The 22,745-nt window shown below is 37.4% G+C and overlaps 1 protein-coding gene across 2 annotated transcripts in view; it reads right to left on the bottom strand.

Moving 5' to 3' along the window:
- Window positions 1-22,745, bottom strand: part of dock2-like (dedicator of cytokinesis protein 2) — a 111,639-nt gene that overhangs the window by 8,076 nt on the left and 80,818 nt on the right. For both annotated transcript variants that reach the window (XM_065274814.1, XM_065274823.1), the window contains exons 27-39: window positions 13,203-13,301; window positions 11,765-11,859; window positions 10,714-10,792; window positions 10,093-10,193; window positions 8,649-8,707; window positions 8,415-8,563; window positions 7,712-7,797; window positions 7,375-7,531; window positions 6,779-6,819; window positions 5,404-5,494; window positions 4,471-4,581; window positions 3,125-3,214; window positions 2,488-2,592 (exon numbers count right to left, since the gene is read on the bottom strand). In XM_065274814.1, the coding sequence (XP_065130886.1) occupies window positions 2,488-2,592; window positions 3,125-3,214; window positions 4,471-4,581; window positions 5,404-5,494; window positions 6,779-6,819; window positions 7,375-7,531; window positions 7,712-7,797; window positions 8,415-8,563; window positions 8,649-8,707; window positions 10,093-10,193; window positions 10,714-10,792; window positions 11,765-11,859; window positions 13,203-13,301 (1,263 nt within the window). The remainder of the gene's footprint in view (window positions 1-2,487; window positions 2,593-3,124; window positions 3,215-4,470; window positions 4,582-5,403; window positions 5,495-6,778; window positions 6,820-7,374; window positions 7,532-7,711; window positions 7,798-8,414; window positions 8,564-8,648; window positions 8,708-10,092; window positions 10,194-10,713; window positions 10,793-11,764; window positions 11,860-13,202; window positions 13,302-22,745) is intronic.

Here is a 22,745-nt window from a genome sequence, read left to right as displayed (position 1 = left end):
ACAAGAGAAGCATTAGTCCAGAATCTGTCACAATATTATGCCTTGTTTATACTTGACGCCTCCGCATGTGCACGGTGGGGTGCGTGGGAAAAATACCGTCATTGCGTTGAGTGCGCAAAATGAACAACCTTCCGGTCTCTCTCATGAATCCAAGTGCTTTAACTGCAATTCATTGACTGGCCACTAGAGACGGGCTTCAAAATGGAGTCAATCTCATGTTAAAATGTCTAATGTTTATAGCCTGGTACAAAAATTGTTTTTATATAGCTAATTTTGCTCTTTATTACAACTGTGAGGGGGGTGATGTTTTTGTAACCAGTCCCTCCAGAAAAACGCGATTATGCGATTGCATGATTCAACGCATAATCAGGCGAAGTCCACATATTTATACGGGGGCCGCATTTTTTAAATACGCTGCACTTTCGCCTCATAAATTGCAGATTTTTTGCTCGCAAAATATGCAGGCTTGCATGATTTCATAATCCCTGCATTTTCATGGTAAAAAGTCATATATATCTTAGCAGAAAGTTGAAAATTTTTGCATTTACTTCACACATGCGCAGCCATGTCCCATGTTGTCATGGGACTATTAGGGAGTGACGTAATTGCGCGACGTGAAAATCAGTGAAAAGCTGCAAACAGTTTTTATAAAATTCCATCTCATTTTTTAGGAAAACGTACCGCAAAATAAAGGATTTTTGCCCGCAACAATCTAATTTTTTTTTGCATTTTTCTGGAAGGACTTTGTAACTTATCCATTTGAATTATTTTAAGCCTTAAAGTTCTGCATAATTAAGGGTGTGGCCACTTGAGTGACAGGTAAATTGCTGCTGTCACTACCGATGAGCTAGGTGGGCGTGGTTTCAGCAACCAGAAACTTCAGCTCCCCCACATTCTGCCTCTTTGTCCATTTTTGGTTTTCCAGAAGTGACGAGTGGCGAGGCGCTGCCAAGATGGTGAAGTCATGGTCACTACGTCCATGCTTTATAGAGCCTATGGTGGCGGTGTTGAAAGTATTTTTTGTAACTCACGCAGCTATCAAAAAAACAGACGCGATTCCAGCCGAGCAGGCATATTTGTGACGTATCTTTTTGATCAATCTATGCAAACTAATGCATATCTGATACTTTTAAGTATGGAAAATTTTCTAGTTAAACAAGTTTCTAGTATCCCCGCCATTGAAGAGTTCTCTCATCTGCCAATGACAAGTTTCATGGCAATCCATATTTCTGCTATTATCCACTAGGTGGTGCTCTAACCCAACTTAAAGCATCAACGGATGCAAAAACAATAAAAACTCAAAATATACTTAAAAATACATTTATTTTCAGCCTTTTGCTCAAAAATGTGCATTTGTTCAAAAATGGGCAATTTTTTAAAATGCTGGCAGGGAAAGAGTTAAAAGTGCTACAGTTGTTCCAGTGAACGACAACTTCTATCCTCTAGTTTGTGTTGGTTTTGGACTCGATTACTCAAGTTGCCTTACCCCTGTCATGTCAAAGAATAGTGCAACAGTGAGCATGTGGAGTATAAAAAAATCTTTAGACAACTCCTGAATGAGACGTTACTCTCATGAGCATATCCTGTAACACAATACTGAACATTACATGCCATTAAAATCATTTAAAGGAATATTCCATTTTCTTAAAAGAAAAATCCAGATAATTTACTCACCACCATGTCATCCAAAATGTTGATATCTTTCTTTGTTCAGTCGAGAAGAAATTATGTTTTTTGAGGAAAACATTGCAGGATTTTTCTCATTTTAATGGACTTTAATAGACACCAACAATAAACACTTATCTAGCGAAACGATTGTCATTTTTTACAATAAAAATAACAAATATACACTTTTAAAGCACAACTTCTTGTTTAGATCCGGTCGTGATGCGCCAGCGTGACCCCACGCAATACGTCATGACGTCAAGAGGTCACAGAGGACGAAAGCGAAACTCCGCCCCAGTGTTTACAAGTGTGTTGAAAGAGGACCGTTCCTACGTTGTTGTATGTCAACTGATACTAATTAATGTCTTTGTGTCAGTTTATTGTTTACAATGGTCCACAAATGTGCGTTTTATATATGTAACACGTGACCTCCCTACGTCACTACGCATTTACGTTAGGTCACGCTGGACCAGACCTACACGAAATGTTGTGGTTTAAAAGATCATATTTTTTATTTTTCTTGTCAAAAATGACAATCGTTTCGCTAGATTAGACCCTTATGCCTCGTTTGGGATCATTTATAGTCCTTTGAAAAAAACTGTTAAGTGTTGAGTTAAGTATTAAATGTTGGGCTCTATTAAAGTCCATTAAAATGAGAAAAATCCTGCAATGTTTTCCTCAAAAAACATAATTTCTTCTCGACTGAACAAAGAAAGACATCAACATTTTGGATGACATGGTGGTGAGTAAATTATTTGGATTTTTCCTTTAAGAAAATGGAATATTCCTTTAAGAGTCAAACACACAAAAACACACACTGACCCTGAGGAACTGAGGGAAACCGCAGCCGTAATATCCCACAGCGAAATAATCCGGTTTGGGCCGAAGAATTTTCATGATGTTCTCATAAAACTTTGCCTGCTGATTCTGCAAAAAGTATCATTAAATAAAACAGATGACATTTAATAAAGACAAGACTGATAATTTCAAACAGGGAACTTTTTTACTATTAATGGTTAATGTAGATGCTCTCAACCTTTGGGTTTGCAGAAAATTTCATGAACCGTTTCTTATTTAGGACATTTATTGTTTGGTTGTAGGTTAGATCTATATATAAAATCTGCCCTAAAGATACTATACATGTATAATAAACGTCTATACCCAACAGAAAGGTGAACTCATATTCACTCATGTATGACTCTGGAGGATTGCTGGTTTGCTGTTAAAGGTTAAAGATGCAGAAGTTCGCGACGCACCCTAAACCTGCTCGTGTTTGCATCGAGACCAAAAACAGATTCACGCTGATTCAGATAACATTTTAGATTCAGTTTAAATACTGGACTTTGATGCCATTAGTTGTGTGTGGTCCTAAACTCTGTGACTTGTGTGGGGTGCAGGGTTGAATTTTGTAACTTGTGTCATGATGAATCAAAAAAATCTCTGGACTTGTGTGTGTTACCAGCTTCTGTCCGAGGAGCTCGTAGTCAAACACCTCCAACTCATACTGATCTGCTAACTCCTTACACAGAGCGATGGCCTCCTCCCACATCTGAAACACACAACACACACACAACACAATTAAATGCACTGTTCACTAGATGAACAAATAGACTAGAGAATAAAATTATCAGAGAATTACAGTTACAATAGCAGAGACATTTATCAGTTTGACTATAGAGTTCTCTACAGGGATTATTTTACACAAATCTCAAACCTGCAATATAAACGCAAAGAGTCTCTTAAATGAACCTGAGCTGCAATGCATGCAAAATACCCAGCCTTCTATTTAAGGTTATTGATCTACTTTATTACAGTGACTTAAAGGTGCAAAAGAGGATGTTTGTTTTATACATTTTTGCAATATTACTTGAAACTGTCTTTACTAAATGATAAAAGACTATTTATTAGCTGCACTGAAAGTAATAATATTAATATACGTCATCTGTGCACAAGATAGGGCCTTAAAAACATCAGCCAATTGCTCATGCGGTCATCGCATAAGCGATTGGCCCTCTGGCTTGTCAATCACTGCCATTACGATCCTTGTGAGAGACGTGCGCACTCACGTAACTAAACACAGGCGACGCATGCGCATAGCGCATGAAACTCCGTCTTAAGTTTCGTTTTGTTTTCATTGTCGATCCTGCTTTCTTCCTCGAATTTGCACTACGGTAGAGAAGAAACTCGAAAGGAGGACGCAAAAGAAAGACTCTTTTAAGCCGCTGGCGCTGGGAATAGGAGAAAATTGTCAGAAGAACGTAATGTAAACAGAGTCGTTATTGGAGAAACATTTCAATGCTGGAGAGAGGTGTCGAGACAGACGCGCAGTTCGCAAAATTCTTCCCGACAGGTAACAATGATTATTCTTTCTTTGGGGAATAATTATTGTTGTACTGTTATTCAAGTATATTGACGTTGTTCTTGTACTGTAGTTGTAAGGCAGTGACCAGTCTGCTACATGCTAGTTGAAATGCGAGTAGCGTCGACTGATCTAACGTTTTAACGTCTTATTTGTTTAATATCAAATCATTTCACATAATGAATCCACTGACGCGAGTCACGCGACACAGCATATGCCGATGGTAAACAAACACTCGTGTTCAAATATTCATGCACGAGTTTTGGAAGGCGTTCCCTAGAAATGAGCCGTGAAGGAGGGAGGCTGTTCTTAGCATGCGCTCATTTAAAAAACTCAGTAACCGTTTTTGGATTCTCAGTCGGCGAAAAACATCCTCTTTTGCGCCTTTAAGGGAAAGTGAAGAAATTCTGAAAACCGAAAGCTTAAAGACTGAACCTTGTGCTGACCTTGCCCTTATCAAAGTAGCTGATGATGGTGTCATAGAGCGTCTCCTTCAGCTGCCGCTGAGACTGAGGAGTCTGAAAGTCCAACTGAGGAGCCGACTGTTCCTCTGACCACTAACACAAAACAAAACATTTGCATGTATTATATTTAAACTTGCATTTTTTTACAAATGTAAGTGCAGTATGCAAGTATGCATCTTATGAATGGATACACAATACACATATATGTATTATTTTTTTAACATACAGTATGATGTCATTGTCGTACTGAGGAATGAAATCAATAAATCAAAAATGATTGGTCAGACAGTATATAAAGTGAGAGATTAAATCAGAGCTGCTAATGAGAGACTGTGTGTGATAAAACATTTATTATAAATCTATGGATTTGAGTTTCATTGCATCTCTTCTAATATAAACTGTGGGTTTTATAAATCAGAGCAGCTCATCAACAGTAACTGCACCGATGTCATAAATTTAACCCGGGCCCTTTATCTGTCACAGGACCCAGTGAGGGACCAGAATAAATCAACCAGTGAACACAAACCAATAACATTATAGAGACCTAGTGTGTGTGCGTGTCTGTCTGTGTGTATTTGTGTGTGTGTGTGTGTGTGTGTGTCTGTCTGTCTGTGTGTATTTGTGTGTGTGTGTGTGTGTGTGTGTTTATCTATCTGTCTGACTCTCTCTGTGTGTTTGTGTGTGCGTGCGTGCATGTGTCTATCTCGCTGTCTGTCTGTGTTTGTGTGTGTGTGTGTGTGTGTGTGTGTTTATCTATCTGTCTGACTCTCTCTTTGTGTTTGTGTGTGCGTGCGTGCATGTGTCTATCTGACTCTCTCTGCGTGTTTGTTTGTGTGTGTGTGCATGTTTCTATCTCGCTGTCTGTCTGTGTGTGCGTGCGTGCGTGTTTGTGTGTGTGTGTGTGTGTGTTTTCACCTTAAGCAGTTTGGAGTGCAGCAGTAGTGTGTATGCCGCCTCAGTGTAGTTTTCTCCCTCCAAATGAAGATCCCGTAATTTGTAGAGATACCTGACAGAACACACACACGTAATGTTTTTAATATATCTAACAGCTTATATTATGGAAGTTATAAACCTGATATACATATACACTAATGTGCAAAAGTTTTAGGCCAACGTCACCAGCTTTGTTGTTTTAGCAAAGTTTTAATGCCCATCCATATTTATTGTTCACTCTTTTTAAAGATACAAACAGAAAATACAGGAAATATGAACACAAAATTAAAAACAAAACAATTTTCAGATCTAAATGTCTTCTTCAGGCATCAGTCAGTATTTAGTGCGACCTCTCATGGCACGAAACACATCTTGAGCTTTTTTGAGAAGATTGAAGTCTTGAAGTCATTCGATTAGAATTAGAAATTAGGATTTAATTTCATTTAGGTTTAAGAGATCCTGCAACTGCCTGCTATTGCTCTGGTTATATTCTAATAAAGAGACTGAAAAATAATTATATATGATCACTATAGAATTAAAAAAAACAACAAATCAAATGGTGTCATGGTGGCCTTTTGCACAGTACTGTTTGCAATCCTTATGGTTTCTTATTCCACTTTACTCAAAATGCTGTAAGTAGATGACACAATACAGTTTCTATGCGTCCCACAGGAGGGCAGTATTACATAACACCATACACCGCTTGAAGACATCTCTTACATTGATTTTACCATGGTTCAATTGTGTTGTAAAGTTTTAAAAAAAAATACTGTAAATAAATACAAGATTATCTCCAATGGTTGTCTTCCACCTAAACAGAATAATACACAATGTTTGTGATACTACACAATACTTTATACAATAGGTATACACTCATAGTTTGACTAGTTCAAAACAAATTTTGTTTTGTTTATTAAAGTAAACTTCAAGTAAATTTCGTAGTTTCGATACTGTATGTAAACTTGTACATTGTAAACTTTAACATCTGACTTGCGTAGCACGAATAACAATTACTATTCAAGTCATTTGTACCGTCAACTGTTTGTTTACCATTATTTTCTTTTTTAAATATCTTCATTTATGTTCAACAGAATAAAGCAAACATATACAGGTTTAGGACAACATGAGGGTGAACAAATGATGACAGAATTTTAATTGTTGGATGAACTACTCATTTAAGCCCACCTCATGTTGTTATGTATTTGCATGGATGTTGATCCTGTGGATTTTAACATTGATTCAGCAAGACCAAGATAATCTCCAGATTACACGCACGCATGCACATGCACATGCACACACACACACACACATGCACAAACGCATGCACAAACACATGCAGTATTAATATGTAAATTACCTGATATACATCCCTTCACGGGTGATGTCCTTGTAGAAATTCTGAAAATCGATAAAGTGAAATCATTACTTTTTTTATTCATCTCTAAACACAGCCGTGCGTGTTTTAAAAGGCATCTGATCATGTTAAATAATGTTGAGGGATATTTTGGAAGATTTTCTGAAAGTAAACTTGAAATAACCAAGACAGCACACAGTTTCTTATATAAAGAATATATTTACATACTAAAGTCATTTCCAGCCTCACCGGTTAAAGACGGATGCTGGTGATCCTCAGATCATTAAAAATATACAAGCAGACATCAGAGGAAGCTAAAATCTCGCTCAAGTGGAATTAAATTATTGGGAAAAGATAAATATTTTAAGTTTTAAGTGAAAATTGATTGCATTACTCAAGATTTAATTTATTAATCAGGCTGGGGTTTATATTTCATCCTGTGTCACTGCAATCTGAATTATTCATTATGAGTCGAAACTTTTCTAAAATCTGAACATCATCACTGCCGGACAAGTAACACTGCCAGGAAGTGATCAGATCAGATCAGATCGATAAAAAATATGTTTGTGACATCTAGAGGGGAAGTGGGCGGAGCTTACCAGCAGATTGACAGTGCAGCTCATGCGATTGTTTCGACTGTCATCACTCATCACAGTGCGGTAGTCAAGGAGACGTTCAAGGAGGCCGGTCACCAAGGTAACAAAGTGTTGCACCTCTGTTAACAGTTGAGGGCGTTCCTGAGCACACTCTAAAAGACTACACACACACAAACACACAACACACACACACACACACACACACACACACACACACACACACACAGTCAGATGTATTCTGATGGTCTTGGCTGTGGTTTAATAGAGATTTAAAAAGGATTTGGAGGTTCTTAAGTCAAAATTATCCAAGAGCAGTATGTGTGTGTGTGCGTGTGTGTACATGCTCTGTAGTAGCTCCATGTATCTCTCGTCTCCACCGCCCCCCTCCACCTCATGGTCCAACTTCAGAATAATCTCATCCTCAAACTGAGAGAGAGAGAGAGAGAGAGAGAGAGAGAGAGAGAGAGAGAGAGAGAGAGAGAGAAAAACACATGTTTCAAACATACAGTCATTGATAACAATTTGTGTCATATTAATAAACATGTTGTGTATGGGGACATCCTTCTTTGGTGACATCAATAATGTTTGTTTTTAAGTTTTTTAGAGTTAGGGGGCGTGTACACCAAAGCGTTTAAACGTGGCTGAAATGCCAGGTGGATGCCGACTGTGGGCACCTGCCAGATTTTTTCAGCTAAGTGCCTGGCTGCTATGATACTTCTGCTTTGTTTATCAGACGTTGTACTATGCGCCTGTTGGTTGTTGGGATATTTGTCCCACCCCTCTTCCACTGTGATTGGACGGGCAAGTGAAAAGTGACATCCGTGAAAAGTGAGCGCGGAAAAACCTCTGAGTGCCAGCTGCTGGCGTATTTGAAAAGTGCGGCACTTCCATTGTAAACAATTGAAAACATATGCCGGCCCTCTTAGGCTATATTCATGATCAGCATGTTTATCAAGACAACATTTCTTAAATGCGTACTGTGTGTGTGTGTGTGTGTGTGTGTGTGTGTGTGTGTGTGTGTGTGTCAGTGTTTGTGTGTAAACCTTCTTGAAGTGTCCAGAGTGGTTGTATTCACACTGCATCATGTCAAAGAAGATGGGGATGGTGGCTCTACGCAGCTCCTCCTCTGGAATCAAAGTCATCTCTAAAATGGGACCCACCATCCCAGGAATGAAGCAGATCTTGTTCACACCTGCAACACACATACAAAGTGTGAAACTAAATGGGCATACATGCTACACTTCAGCATTACTATGCATGAACACACATGGCCTTACCAAGCTTATACCACATATCTCTGATCGCAAAACCAATCTGCCTTCTCATTTCACCATATCTGAGAGAGAGAGAGAAATAGAAATAAAATGATGTTTATTGTTGTGAAGCCAGACGTAACTATATGGATAAAGTCCGGTTTACTTTGAAACTCAAAACTTATTAATAGACAAAGACTGAAAGAGATTGACAAGTGTGTTTGTTTAACAGATGAAGCTGATGATCCCATAACAAAACATTTTTTATTTATTTCATTTTAAAATAAACATATATTTACCTGTAGATTGTGCAGACTTTGTGTAGACTTTTTAAATGTTGGTATAAACTAATAATTTTTCCTACATGTTAAAAATTTAACATAAAATAATCTCTATATATATCACAAAAAGTAATCACAGGATTATTATTATTATTATATTATTAGTATTATTAATAATAATAAGATTATTATTATTAGTAGTAGGTGTAGTAGTATTAGTAGTAGTAGTAAGAATATTATTATTATTATTATTATTATGGATATTATTAATATTGAAATTATTGTTATTATTAAAGTAACAAATTATCCTAAAGTAACAAATGATTATTTACAGCCATGAATTGGAAAACAAAACAGATTTGTGCTTAGTAGTAAAGTTTAAGTCAAGCATCAATATTAACTTTTCCTCCCAGCGGTTTTTTTTTTTTTTTGTTGCCAGCCAGCGCCAGCATTTTTACGATTTTCACAAAATGTAAATTCCTTCCAGAAAAATAAACATACAATATATCAAATAAAAGAACAGACCCTCACTTAATTCCATCCTATTTTTATTTGTTTTCTTTTTTATTACCTCTTAAATATGTTTTTTTTTTTTCAAAAATCCAAAGATTTGCATTAGAAAATTGCATTGCAAATTTTTATTGTTTTTACTGTTTTTGGATCTGTGGATGCTTCAGTGTTTTATAAGTTGTGTAAGAGTGACACCTTGTGGATAATAGCGGAAATATGGATTGCCGTAAAAACTCTTCATTGGCAGGGAAGGGTTTTTTTCTTAATTGACGAGATTACTGTTTAAAGGCAAAGGAAAGATTAAACAATGCTCAACCTCGGGGTTGGTAAACAGTTTACTTCAAATTGAAAATTCAATGCAAATATAGTTGGTCATTGTAGCAAGCAAAACTAATTTAAACAGCGACTCCCCATGTCTTGTGTTAAGCCGGCCAATCAGACACGAACTGAAGATTTTAATCAAAATGATTCAGATGGTCAATAAAGACACCATGTGCCATCTGAGACTCGGATCGGGATTATACTACAGGCTCTATGTTTAACTGCTGTGGCTTCAGCTTTCGTCTCTGTCTGTGCGTTTCTTTGCCAAATGTCATAAAATATCCTCACAACTTTTACAGCGTGTGTACGAGCAGATGCCAGCAGTTTAACTGAGATGTGTTGGTTTGTAGACTCACTTTGCTAGAATCTTGTTTCTTTTGGTGGATGAGAAATGCTGCAGTTGCAAAGACTCCTGGGTAATAAAAGCCACCGCCAAGTGAAAGTAATTATTCCATAACTGTAGGAGAGATGATGAGAGAAAGACAACAGGATGAGAGATAGCATCAAGGATTTTACATGAATTCAATCGATTATGATAGAGCTCAGTATTACGACCAATATTAATAAAGAAACAGCTGGGAAAACTGAGCAAATAGTGCTGGGCAAAGATTAATCGCGATTAATTGCATACAATATAAAAGTGCATTTTTGCATAATATATGTGTCTGTGCTGTGTGTAATACTTATGTATATTTAAACACAGACATGTGCATATATACATTTCAGAACATTGTTATTTTTATATTCATTTTTTGTTTATAAATATATAATATCGAATATATAAAAATATAAATAAATATATATACACATGTAAATGTTTCTTAAATACATACATGAATGTGTGTGTATTTATATATACATAATAATTATACACAGCACACACTCATATATTATGCAAAAAAATAACTTTTCTTTTGTATGCGATTCATCGCGATTGCCCAGCACTAAAATCAACTCTTACAGAAGTCAATTCATACCTGCACTTCAAAGTTGTTGTTGTCTAGGAACTTTTGCTTCATGGTGTCTGCATACGTGTTGATCGCTTGGAGAAACACTCTGATTGGACGAACATATGAGTGCAAGAATACTTCATTTGTTATATGGATCATTTCAAATACTCAAAGGAAACACAAAAACAAACATGAAATAACAATCATTGGTATAACTTTTTTGGTTTTGCATTCTCTCAGATTTGGATTTATTTAATTATATTGTATGCAATTCAGGCATCCGTTATTAAAATTGTGTTTTAAAATAATGTTTTTCTTTATTCAGGCTACTTATATTTACTTCAGGAAACCAAAAATTGAAAAGTACCTGGGATTTTGACATTTTGCAAGCCCTGTTATGTCAACTTTTTATAAGCCAAAACTGAAAATGGGTTGAATAGAATTGACTTGCAAACCAAGTTGTTTTAATACATGTCCGATATATCAAAATGCATATAAAATCAGTGTGATGGAAACCCAGCTATTGATAAAACAGAAGCAACTCCGCCTCTTATTTTTGTTTAATTTTGCGTGCATGTGAAAGTTGTGCGAGCTTATTTCATTGCTCTGAAATATCAGAAAAAGCTCTTACATATACATGGACAAAACATTGTGCATCATGTTTACTAACAACACAAGCAGCGGACTCTGACCTAATATAAGTTTGTGTGAATTTAAACCCAACATGTCCCCGCTCACATTTAAACAAAAGCAGAAAGAGTCGCCCACAGACCACCCCCTTAGTAATCAGGACAGAAGTGGTTGAAAATGGACAAAAGAGACGAATTAAAATACCAGGTGTAAATGTGAATGTGTCTCTTTTGTCCACTTGTGATCTGATCGACCAAAACATATCTTAATACCAGGTATCTTCAACTATGTATCTTTCTAAGCATGTAAACATGATGTCATATAATTTCTCTTTCTCTATCTATCTTTCTTTCTCATTGGCATCTTGTATGATGTTGACTTTATGATTGTCGATGAATGTTACAGTACAGTAGATCTCTTGTGTGTCTGTCTGTACAAGTTTGCTCACCGGTTTTGCACCATGATCATTGTTACCCAGTCTGAAGGATAGACGTGTTTACCAATCAGATCCTTAAACAACAAAAATGTCTCCATCAGGAAGTCCTGTAGGAACACACACAAGAGTTAGCGCATGAATCTTAAAGACAGACAGACACACAAATTACAGCCATAGGTCAGAATTATTGGTTCCCTTGGTAAATATAGATATTTTTTCAGCTAAATATATTCCTATTCATATTTACATATTTATATTTTAATACCCCAGGGTGACTAGAAACACAAAACTGCCCACCATGACTTTATATTTCACAGGAGTATACATATAAAATTACACAAAGATTAAATTACTTTGTAATTTAAATAAATCAAAGAAGATTGCTGTGCCTCACAAATTAAAAAGTGGATGTAAAAAATGGCTAAAAAGCATTGAAAATTCACAAATCAGGGAAATAATTAACAAGTTCAAACAACAAAGGGGTGCAAACAAGGATTAAAATGTACACCGTGTCCACAGTTAAATATACTGATGGATCTTTAATATTGTGGGCTAATTTTTTTTCTGGAAATCCCAGACATCTTGTTCAGATACATGGCATCATGGATTCTATCAAATATCAACAAATAAAACCTGACTGCCCCTGCTAAAAAATCTTATAATGTGCATTGTCTGGATTTAAAACAAATATAAAATTCAACATAAAAATGGGTCACCAAGCACAAAATCAAGAATCTGCCATGGTTATCTCAGTCACCCTGACCTGAACCCTATAGACAACACATCCTCATCCCATGGCGTCAATATTTGACGCCACTTGACCATGCGTCAACAGTTGACGCGGAGGGTATACCTTTCGCGTCATTTTTTGACGAACTGGGGACTTCAATACTATTAGGTACGCGAAATTAAACAGTTGTCACCTGGCGTTGGGGTTAGGGTTAGGTTTGGGTAGGGATGTCGTTATGTAAATCTAACCCTAAACCGACGCGAAAATGGTAAGAAAATAGGAAAGAGAATGCAACGGACTTAATAGTATTGAAGTCCCCAGTTCGTCAAAAAATGACGCGAAAGGTATACCCTCCGCGTCAACTGTTGACGCATGGTCAAGTGGCGTGGGGTGAGACTGGGTTGCTATAGAAGATTAGTGGGGTGAACTGAAGAGGATGAATCACAACAGCGTGCCATTCATTTATATCCAACCCATTTTTAATTAAATTCCTCCAATGAAAGGTTATTTTTTGTGATTTTTTTAGAATAAACCATCTAAAACAATGCAAATGTATTTAACAGGTTATTTGTACATAATATAGGGTGCCAATAATACTGACCATGAATGTAGCTGATAAATACAGACAACAGAGAGATGGAGATAAATATATGTTGAGTGACTGTTGATAACATTTAAACTGCAACATATACATTGTGACTGTGTCTGTGTGTGTGTTACCACTAATTCAGATGTCCCACTGAAGGTCTCGATGTACAGCGAGTAATGTTTGTCACTCATCTGACTCAGAATAGCCGTCATGCACGCCACCACACGAGACTAGAGAGAAAAAGAGAGAGAAATAAATAAGTAATATATTTATTATTCATTACTTTGACTATATAACAGTTATGACCAGGGATTTGCTGGGGGTGGAGAGGATTACCCCCCCTCTGGTCTTTATATCCCTGCCTTTGATAAATTATTTTGATCCCCAGTGATAAATGTATCCCCCCATAATTAATGGTCATCAAACGGCCATATAAACGGCCTCAAATAAAGATAATTTAATAAAACGCTGCCATGCAATAGTGCAAACAACAGGAAAATCAATGGAGTATAACTGTCAGCGCTTCCTCTCCTGTGACAATAACCTTAGGTGACAGCGCATCGAGGTTGTGTCATGATCCTTTTTTAATCCATGCACAGATTTTCCAAATGTTGCAGAGCATCAATAGTCTATTTCAGCACGAAAACAGCTAAGTAATAAACATATCATCGTATTTTACAGGGCCGTAAGAAAACAAATCCATGAAATATTCCCACTGAGAATGAGACAGCAGAAACTACCATTGTTAGGATCGAGGGGAACTCACAGGATGACTCAGGAAAGCAAAAAATAGAAAAAAACACAAAAATATTTTCTTTGGGGTATTCCCTTAGGGCAGGGGTTCTCAAAGTCTCAAAGTTTACATTCAAAGGTCCAAATCTAAATTCTCATTATTTTCATAGGTCCGGAAAAACTGGTTATTACAAAAATTGTCAAGCATGGTAATAATTTATGTAAATCATTTGTTTATATAACAAATCAACACAAATAGTTTGGAAAAAAGTATTTTCCATTAAAGTACATTCATAACAAGTGTATTTAGCATTTAAAGTAAAAAAAATAAACATGAAACACAAGAAGTATGCCAAAAGTAACCAGGTGCAAAATACAGAGCAACCTAATAAGAGAAATGGCACACGTGTTGCAAAAAGCTTGGTTGGTAAACGGAGACACCTATAAATTGGCCGATGATGCTTGCTATGTTTCTCAATGAATTACGGTGAAATGCTGCTACATCTTAAAGCCAGAGGGCGCTCTCGTGCAGAAACTCAATATGTGCTGCAGAAGAACAACCATACACACGCAGCTCCAGGAAATGGCTTAAGGATATATTTATATTGCTGTTCTTCAAACCTTTTCTGGTAAGTGTTGCTTTTTCAAATGCATGTAAGGAGTTACTGATCAAAAGCCGTAGTACATAAAACAGCTGTGCATAATATCTGGGTGTGATGGCTACAGCATCACACAGGAAATTTTTAAATAACTCGTTTTATTTTCAGACCAGGAATACTGGAATGGTTTACAAGTTTAATATGCATTTTTAAATTAGCAAATGCACACATTTAATTAATCACATAGAAATGAATGCACTTGCAATATCGGGTCCAGATCAAATTCCCTACGGGTCCGGACTTTGAAAACCCCTGCCTTAGGGCAAACAGTTAAAACTAGGTGTATGTTTTGAGGATCGTTCTAAATCTGATCTTTAACTCTTTCACCGCCAGCATTTAAAAAAAAAAATTGCCAGCCAGCGCCAGCGTTTTTCATGATTTTCACCAAAGTTTAATGCCTTCCAGAAAATGTTCTTCTTTAAATATATAAACATACAATATACCAAATGAAAGAACAGACCCTCTGCTTTCAAACAAAAAAAAACCCGTTTCATCCTACCTTCAGTGGTTCTTTTGTAATCAGCTTTTGAATTCAATTTTTTTGACAGACTTTTCATAGAGATCCCATTCAGAGCGATCTTTAAAACAGACACGGACATGCAGCCGCTTGCCATAGGGCAATACTTCCGGGTTTAAAAAGTTGCGGAAGGGTGCCACCTGGTGGATAATAGTGGTATTGCGAAAAGACGGAAAATCTCGTCAATGGCGACGAAAGAGTTAACAAAAGTTCTTTAAAAAATACAATTATCTCAGAAGAGGGTCTGTTATTTAATTTGGTATATTGTATATTTATATATTTAAAGAAGAACATTTTCTGGAAGGCATTAAACTTTTGTGAAAATCATAAAAAATTCTGTTGCTGGCTGGCAACTTTTTTTAATAACGCTGGCGGGGAAAGAGCGCTGAATAATCAATATACAGTTGTGGTTCATAATTTATTTTCATAAATAATAAAAAAAAGTTGGCACCCTGGTCATGAGAATGAAGCTAATTTCAGGCAAAGAGAGAGAGAGAGACCGAGAGGGATCAGATCAGATCTTCAAAAAGAACAAATGTAAAAGTTCTGAAAGTACTCTTGTTCTTCCGATGACGAAGGGAACAAGATGATGAACGACATTTCAGATTGTTTCCAGAATCTTTCAATCTTCACAATCGACATCCAGTTCCCCTTCAGCAGAACTCTACCTGCTCCACATCTGTAGCTCTCTCTCTCTCTCTCTCTCTCTCTCTCTCCAGTGAGAGGATATAAAGATCAGCGTGTGATAAATGATATAGGTGACGGATGACAGATGGATGTTTGTTGACTGAGAGGTGAGACCCATCACTCATAATGACATAACAACCCTCACTGTACTATGCTGATAACAAATGTGTGCGCATGAATGTGAATTAAACAGAGTTTGGGCTTTGCTGGTTTAAAGCGGTCGTTTTTCGTGATCCCATTTTTCAAACATTTTAGTTGGTGTGTAAGTTGCTGTTACAGCATAAATAATGCCTGCAAAATGATAAAGCTCATTGCCAAGCGATATATTTTCTTTAACAGAATTCGCTTTTTAAAGACTACAGAGAACTGCCGGTTTGGACTACAGCCCTCTACTTCCGATATATGGCATCATTATAAGAGTTTTTGACTAACCTCCGCCCACATGAATACGCCAGTGGCCAACTAGGCTAAGCTGCTGACTAATCACAACACACTAAACCAGGTACACAATCAGAACTTGTTACATATTTCTGAAGAAGGGACTTACATTTAGTCATTTGGCAGACGTTTTTGTCCAAAGCGACTTAAAAATGAAGTAAACCATAGAAGTCTCATCAAGTCCAAAACAGTATACATAGCCATGGGTTAGTTTTTTTGCAAGAATGTATAAATAGAGATCAAGAATAAAAGGAAAATAATAGATAGTAAGTCTTATATTAGGAGGTAAGGTAATGGCGGAAGAGATGGGTTATTAGCCGATACTTAAAGACAGCTACAGAGTCAGCAGATCGTGTCGCAACCGGCACATCATTCCACAGTTGTGGAACATTTTTTTTTTTTTGAGATGGCACCACAAGCCGTCACTCGGTGACAGAGCGCAGGGATCGAGAGGGTACGTAGGGCTGTATAAGCAAGCGAAGGTAAGGGGGTGCTGAAAGGTGGTTGTTTTCAAATGACAGAACTCAGGGATGTCATGTATATCGAAAAGAGCAGTGGTCCAAGCACGGAGCCTTGAGGCACCCCGGTATCAAGACGCTGGGGTCTGGAGACGTCACCTCTCCAGGATACCCTGAATGACCTACCTGAGAGGTACGACTTGAACCAAAGAAGGCTGTGTCAGAGACACCCATAGCCATGAGGGTCGATAGCAGAATGTGGTGATTGACCTTGTCAGATCCAGTAAGATAAGTACAGATGATTTGGAGGCTGCCCTTTCCTGCCTTAGGGCTTCAATGACTAAGAGCAGCGCAGTCTCAGAGGAGTGACCGCTTTTGAAACCAGACTGATTGCTATCCAGGAGGTTATTTTGTGTGAGGAAAGAGGAGCGCTGGTCGAACGGGTCTGTAATTCTCTAGCATAGCAGGATTGAGTGTGGGTTTCTTCAGCAGTGGGGTTATCAGAGCCTCTTTAAATGCTGCGGGGAAGGTACCAGTGGAAAGAGATGAATTGATAATGTGGGTGTGAGCAGGGATAACCGACGGAGAGATGGCCTGAAGGAGATGGGTGGGTATGGGATCTAGCAGGCAGGTAGTCGGATTGTTAGAAGCATGGAACAAGGAAGACATTTTTAGGACAGTAAAACAGCTCTATAGAGATAAGTATATTGTTTGGAAAATTCTGTGTTTTTTAACACACGAAACATGAAAAATTGAACCTTTAAAGCATCACAATGTCAAAAAATAATGTTTGGTTTTCGTAACCCTCACCCCATCTCAACTCTTTGGATGGTGGAGACGTCACAGTCTGTAACTCTTTACTTTAGTGTTGTCTCTGAAAATTAGGGTGAAATATGAAATCAAAATAAACATGATTTACTTTCTTATTAAACGCTCCTGCTGTCACTGTACGTGATCCATTCATCATTTTAAAGCCAATTTTATGTTGTTTCTTTGTAATTTAATAACCTTAGGAACAACTTTGTTTTACCTGATATTAAAAAGTCCTCTTCCATTCATTGTTCATAATAAAATGAAGTTTCTTCCTAAATATTTCAAATGAAATATAAAAAACCACAGGGTAAAATGGGTTGTGGGGTTTCATGACAAAAAGAGAAAGTAAAATCAAACGAACATTTAAATAATGACATTCTCCCTTTAAGAAAGACAAATTCATAAAAAGTTATGTGGTAAATGTAGAAGGCAGATGGACAGATCAGAAAAACCTGAGTGTGTCGTGTTCATATAAAAAGTGCTGAAGTCTTAAACAAATGTGCTGAGAGAGACACGACCCACAATCCCATCGGCTGTTTAAAGAACTCAGAGATCAGTTGTGCGGGCTGGAAATATGCTGATCACAACATAACACTTCACTTTCTAACTAAGCCCGGTGTGTGAGCGATTTCTCTCTTCTGTTTATCTCACTGCTCCTTGTCTGCAGAGTCTTAGACAAAGACTGAAGGATAATAAAAGACATCTCTGTCTCACACACAAACACATTGCAGACAGCACATTTATGATGGCCCAAGATGCTGTCTGCCTTGCTGGACGATTTAATCTGTGGCATCTAAAAATAATCTTTCACACATACTTAAACACATCGATTGTTTTATATAGTTTAAGACCGAACTATTTTAAGCGTTTAAACCACAGACTGTAAAAAAAGATGGATGACTGACGCAACGTCGACTCCTTTCATTGTAATGAATTGAAGCCAAACATTTTCGCCGCCATGTTACATGTTACATCTACAGATGTAACAGAGACGGGTCTGAATTTCATTGTTGTGTGTCGCTAGTCTCTATCAATGAGGTCATTAGGAGGCATTCCTAACTCTTGTTCTCCTATAATTAACTATAAAAAAATAAGTAACCATCCTCTCACTAAATGACGGAAGACGGATGACGTACTCCACTGCTTCACTCAAGATTTGTTGTCATTCACAAAAGTCGCTTGTTATTTGCATAAAGTAGAACTGTTCTCAACTTTGTCGCATAGCTGGAGACACCCCCCTTATGTTGCCAATGGTCGCTGTCACTCGTGTCTAGGGATCCACCGAATTTTTGGCAACCTAAATGATTCAGCCAAAAAAGTGAAAAGGTGCTTTTAACTCTGTCATCTCCTGTCAATCTTGCCACTCTCTCCCTTTGATCGTACTTGACTGTGCACGCAGGCAGGCGCACATCCGCTGCTCAAAATACAGTGCTGCATAGGCGTCGTTGTAGGTTTCTTAAGGCAGGGTAACGAATAGGTTATTTGCATTTTGCGCGGGAATAGAAAATCGGATTAATATCCGTTTAGCCATGACTATTGGATGTGGAACAGTTTAAACAAGTCTATCTATAGCTATCTGATCAGAGAAGTGACCAGGTGTGAAAAGGACCTATAATGAGTGCTGGAATGTAAAAAAAATCTTTGTTAAATAATGTAAAATAAATATAGTAAAAACGAAATTTAAATCAAATTTAAATAAAAAATTGGTTATTCTGTATTCGGCTTTTTGCTGAGTTTTTAATTTTATTCTGCTTCGGACAAAAAATTTCCTTTCAGTGCATCCGTACTCGTGTTTCATCGGAAATTGCCAAGCTTTTATTCAAATGAATAAGATTGCGTAGCTCCGCCATTGCTAGTCACTGGCGGCAGTGACAGAGGTGTCACCCCAAATTTAATACGCTAGTTTCACTCCCTACAATAATTCACTTCCCGTTAATTGTCGTGTTAATTTCGACATGCGGCAGCGCAGCACATTGTTAAAAAAAGAGAATATTAACATTGCAAATACTACATGATTTCATCATAAGCTGGAAGAGTATAGTATTTGTCTTTACGTGCACTGAAGAAAGTATAGGCTATGTTTATATAATATAGATTGGCCTTTCTTTTTCAGTTTGCACTGTTTTTACAACAAAACTCAATGTTTTTTTTTATTTTTGAATTGAATAGTTGTTGGACTAGACTGCACTTCGATAACGCGTGTGCACAGAGCTAAATGAGTTCATGTTCGCGTCTTTCTGGCTGTAATGGATAAATACACAAAACATTTATCATAGTAAGCAACTGGTTATGTCTTAACTAGGGTTGCATAACGATTAATCGCGATGAATCTATAGCAGAATAAAAGTTTTTGTTTACATCATATATTTGTGTGAACTATGAATAATAATTATGTATATATAAATATAGTAAGTATTTACATATATATAGTAAGTATTTATATTTATATATTATATAAATTATACATAAATATACAAATGTATATTTCTTAAATATATACATGCATGTGTGTGTATTTATTTAAACAAAGTTACTATACACAGTAAACACACATATATGATGTAAACAAAAACCTTTATTCTGTAATAGATTAATCGCGATTAAACGTCATGCAACCCTAGTCTTAACCGAATACATTTTTTTTGCATTGATTAATAAACAGTACCTGTTTTTAAATAACAAAATCAGAAGAGAAAATCACTCACTGCTCCTGTTTGACTAACTACTGCTACTTTGTAAAAAAAAGATTAATCCATATTTAAAATGCCCCAAATTCTTTGTGGTGGGCTCTGCTATTTGGAGTTTACTGACCAACTTCTATGAAAGTGACTGCAGGTAACATAAAATATTTTGCTTTATTAATAGACAGTAAATCAGATGTGAGAAATAGTTTACAATTCAGCCTTACATTATGTTTACATCTGTGTTAGTAATGCATGCAGTGCAGTAGGGATATATCTAATGTAGGGTAATGTGAAGTAATCAGCAATCATGGGATTCATTTATGCTTTTAAAAAAAGGGTTAAACATCATTTTCTTTCATAGACCATGAACCCCCTAACGTAGCTTATACCTTGTGTGTACAGTAAGGCAGTACAATTTTTTAGGATAATTTGAATTTCATAAGCATTTACAGTCACACACACACAAGCACACACACACACATACAGTACATCAGGGCAGCAGCAGAAGTGTAATCTGTGTTATATAATAAATCTAATTAAGTAGAGCAGTGTCATTTATGAGGACAGATGAGTCACTCTGCCAAATGAAAATAACCCCCATCCCAAACACACACATACACCCTTTCATGATCCATCACTACACCTGTCCAAATGTGTTGTCTCTCTGTATCATAGATAATAACAAAAGTGAAGTGAAATGAAAGTGACATGCTTGTCAATTATGCAATGCATACTCGAAAAGTGACCTCTGTATTTAACCCATCCCAGTGAATGATGAACACACACACACACACACACACACACACACACACACACACACACGGAGCAGTGGGCAGCTATCCCTGAGGAGAAATTAGTGTAGGGGCCTTGCTCAAGGGCACCACCGTTGCAACCCGGCGGCCGTGAGACTTGAACCGGCAACTCTCAGGTAACAAGCCCGACTCCCTAACCACTATGCTACAACTGCACCCCACTGAGGTGTAAGAGATGTGTGTTGATGATGGAGTGTAATCAAAAAATGAGGCAGCCTCAATTAAGTAAGAAGTCATGTAGAAACACATACCATGTGTCCTGCTGAAACAAGGAGGAGGAAGAACAGAAAGTACAGCTAAACATAATAAATCATCCTCACATTAGCATTCAAACACACCAATGCAAAACTGCCATTTATTGCAGGCGAAAACTTCCAAAGAAAGCGAGACAAACTTCATTAAGAACGAACTTCCAAATCTGGTAATATAATTATGTATGTGACCAAACAAAACATTTGGCAAACTAACACATTTATGAGCCATGAAAATTAATTTACTTCAATATCATTTCCACTGCTTACAGTACTAAAACAATTATTGTTTTTAGGGATAAATGGTAACTGAATACAAAACTAACTGAACATCTATAATCATGTATAGGAATAGGTTTATTTACAGTTTGAAAACAGGGATGGGTGAATAATGGGTTACTAATATGCGATCAAGTCGGTCACTTTTGGAGGCGGGGCCACATGCAAAGTTACAAAAATGCCGTGCACACTGCCATGGGTGTGTGTACTGAACCTGTTATGTGTGTGTGTGTGTGTGTGTGTGTGTGTGTGTGTGTGTGTGTGTGTGTGTGTGTGTGTGTGTGTGAGAGAGAGAGAGAGAGAGAGAGAGAGAGAGAGAGAGAGAGAGAGAGAGAGAGAGAGAGAGAGAGAGAGAGAGAGAGAGGTAGAAAAAAAACACGCTGTGCAATTTTATTTATTTGTGGTGGTCACAAATAAATGAATGTATGAGAAACACTGTACAGTATGACTAAACTGGAGCATGGTGCTAGCAAGAACAGGGTTTTTTAATTTTTCAGAAAACTAACAAACTAAATCTCTCGTAAATGCGTTTCTTGGATAAGAGAAATGTTATTCAAAGATAAGGTGGTGTAAGGTGTGTTTATGTTCTGTGTGTGTGTGTGTGTGTGTGTGTGTGTGTGTGTGTGTGTGTTTTGTGGTCATCCTAGTGTCTCTTCTCTCCTGTGATTTGTAATATCATCATCATCATATCTCTCTCTCCTTTTATCATCTCACTCCCCATCATTTTCACTCTATCTCTCTCTCTCTCTCTCTCTCTCTCTCTCTCTCTCAGCTGATGATATGAGATTCCAGCTGCACTTCAAATCAAATTAAAATAAGCTTTACTGAGAACAAACCACAAGACACACACACAAACACGCACATGCGCACACACACACACACACACACAAACACCTGCCCTTAACACTCTCTCACAGACACACATGGACACACATGCATACACGCACCAACACACACACACACACACACACACACACACACACACACACACACACACACACACACACACACACACACACACACACACACACACACACACACACACACACACACACACACACACACACACACACACACACGCATGCAAACGCAAATGCACACATGCAGCCACTCACGTACACACACACCTGCCCTTAACACTCTGTCACATCACACACACACACACACACACACACACACACACACACACACACACACATGCATGCATGCAAATACAAACGCACACATGCAGATACACACAAAAAAACACAAACACATGCATGCATGCATAACTCTCTCTATCTGATGAACACACAAACACACACATTTACACTTACACCCACACACCTACACCTGCCCTTAACT

Source organism: Paramisgurnus dabryanus, chromosome 16 (assembly GCF_030506205.2).
Source record: "Paramisgurnus dabryanus chromosome 16, PD_genome_1.1, whole genome shotgun sequence".
NCBI lineage: Eukaryota > Metazoa > Chordata > Actinopteri > Cypriniformes > Cobitidae > Paramisgurnus > Paramisgurnus dabryanus.
This window is presented reverse-complemented; position numbering and strand designations above follow the sequence as displayed.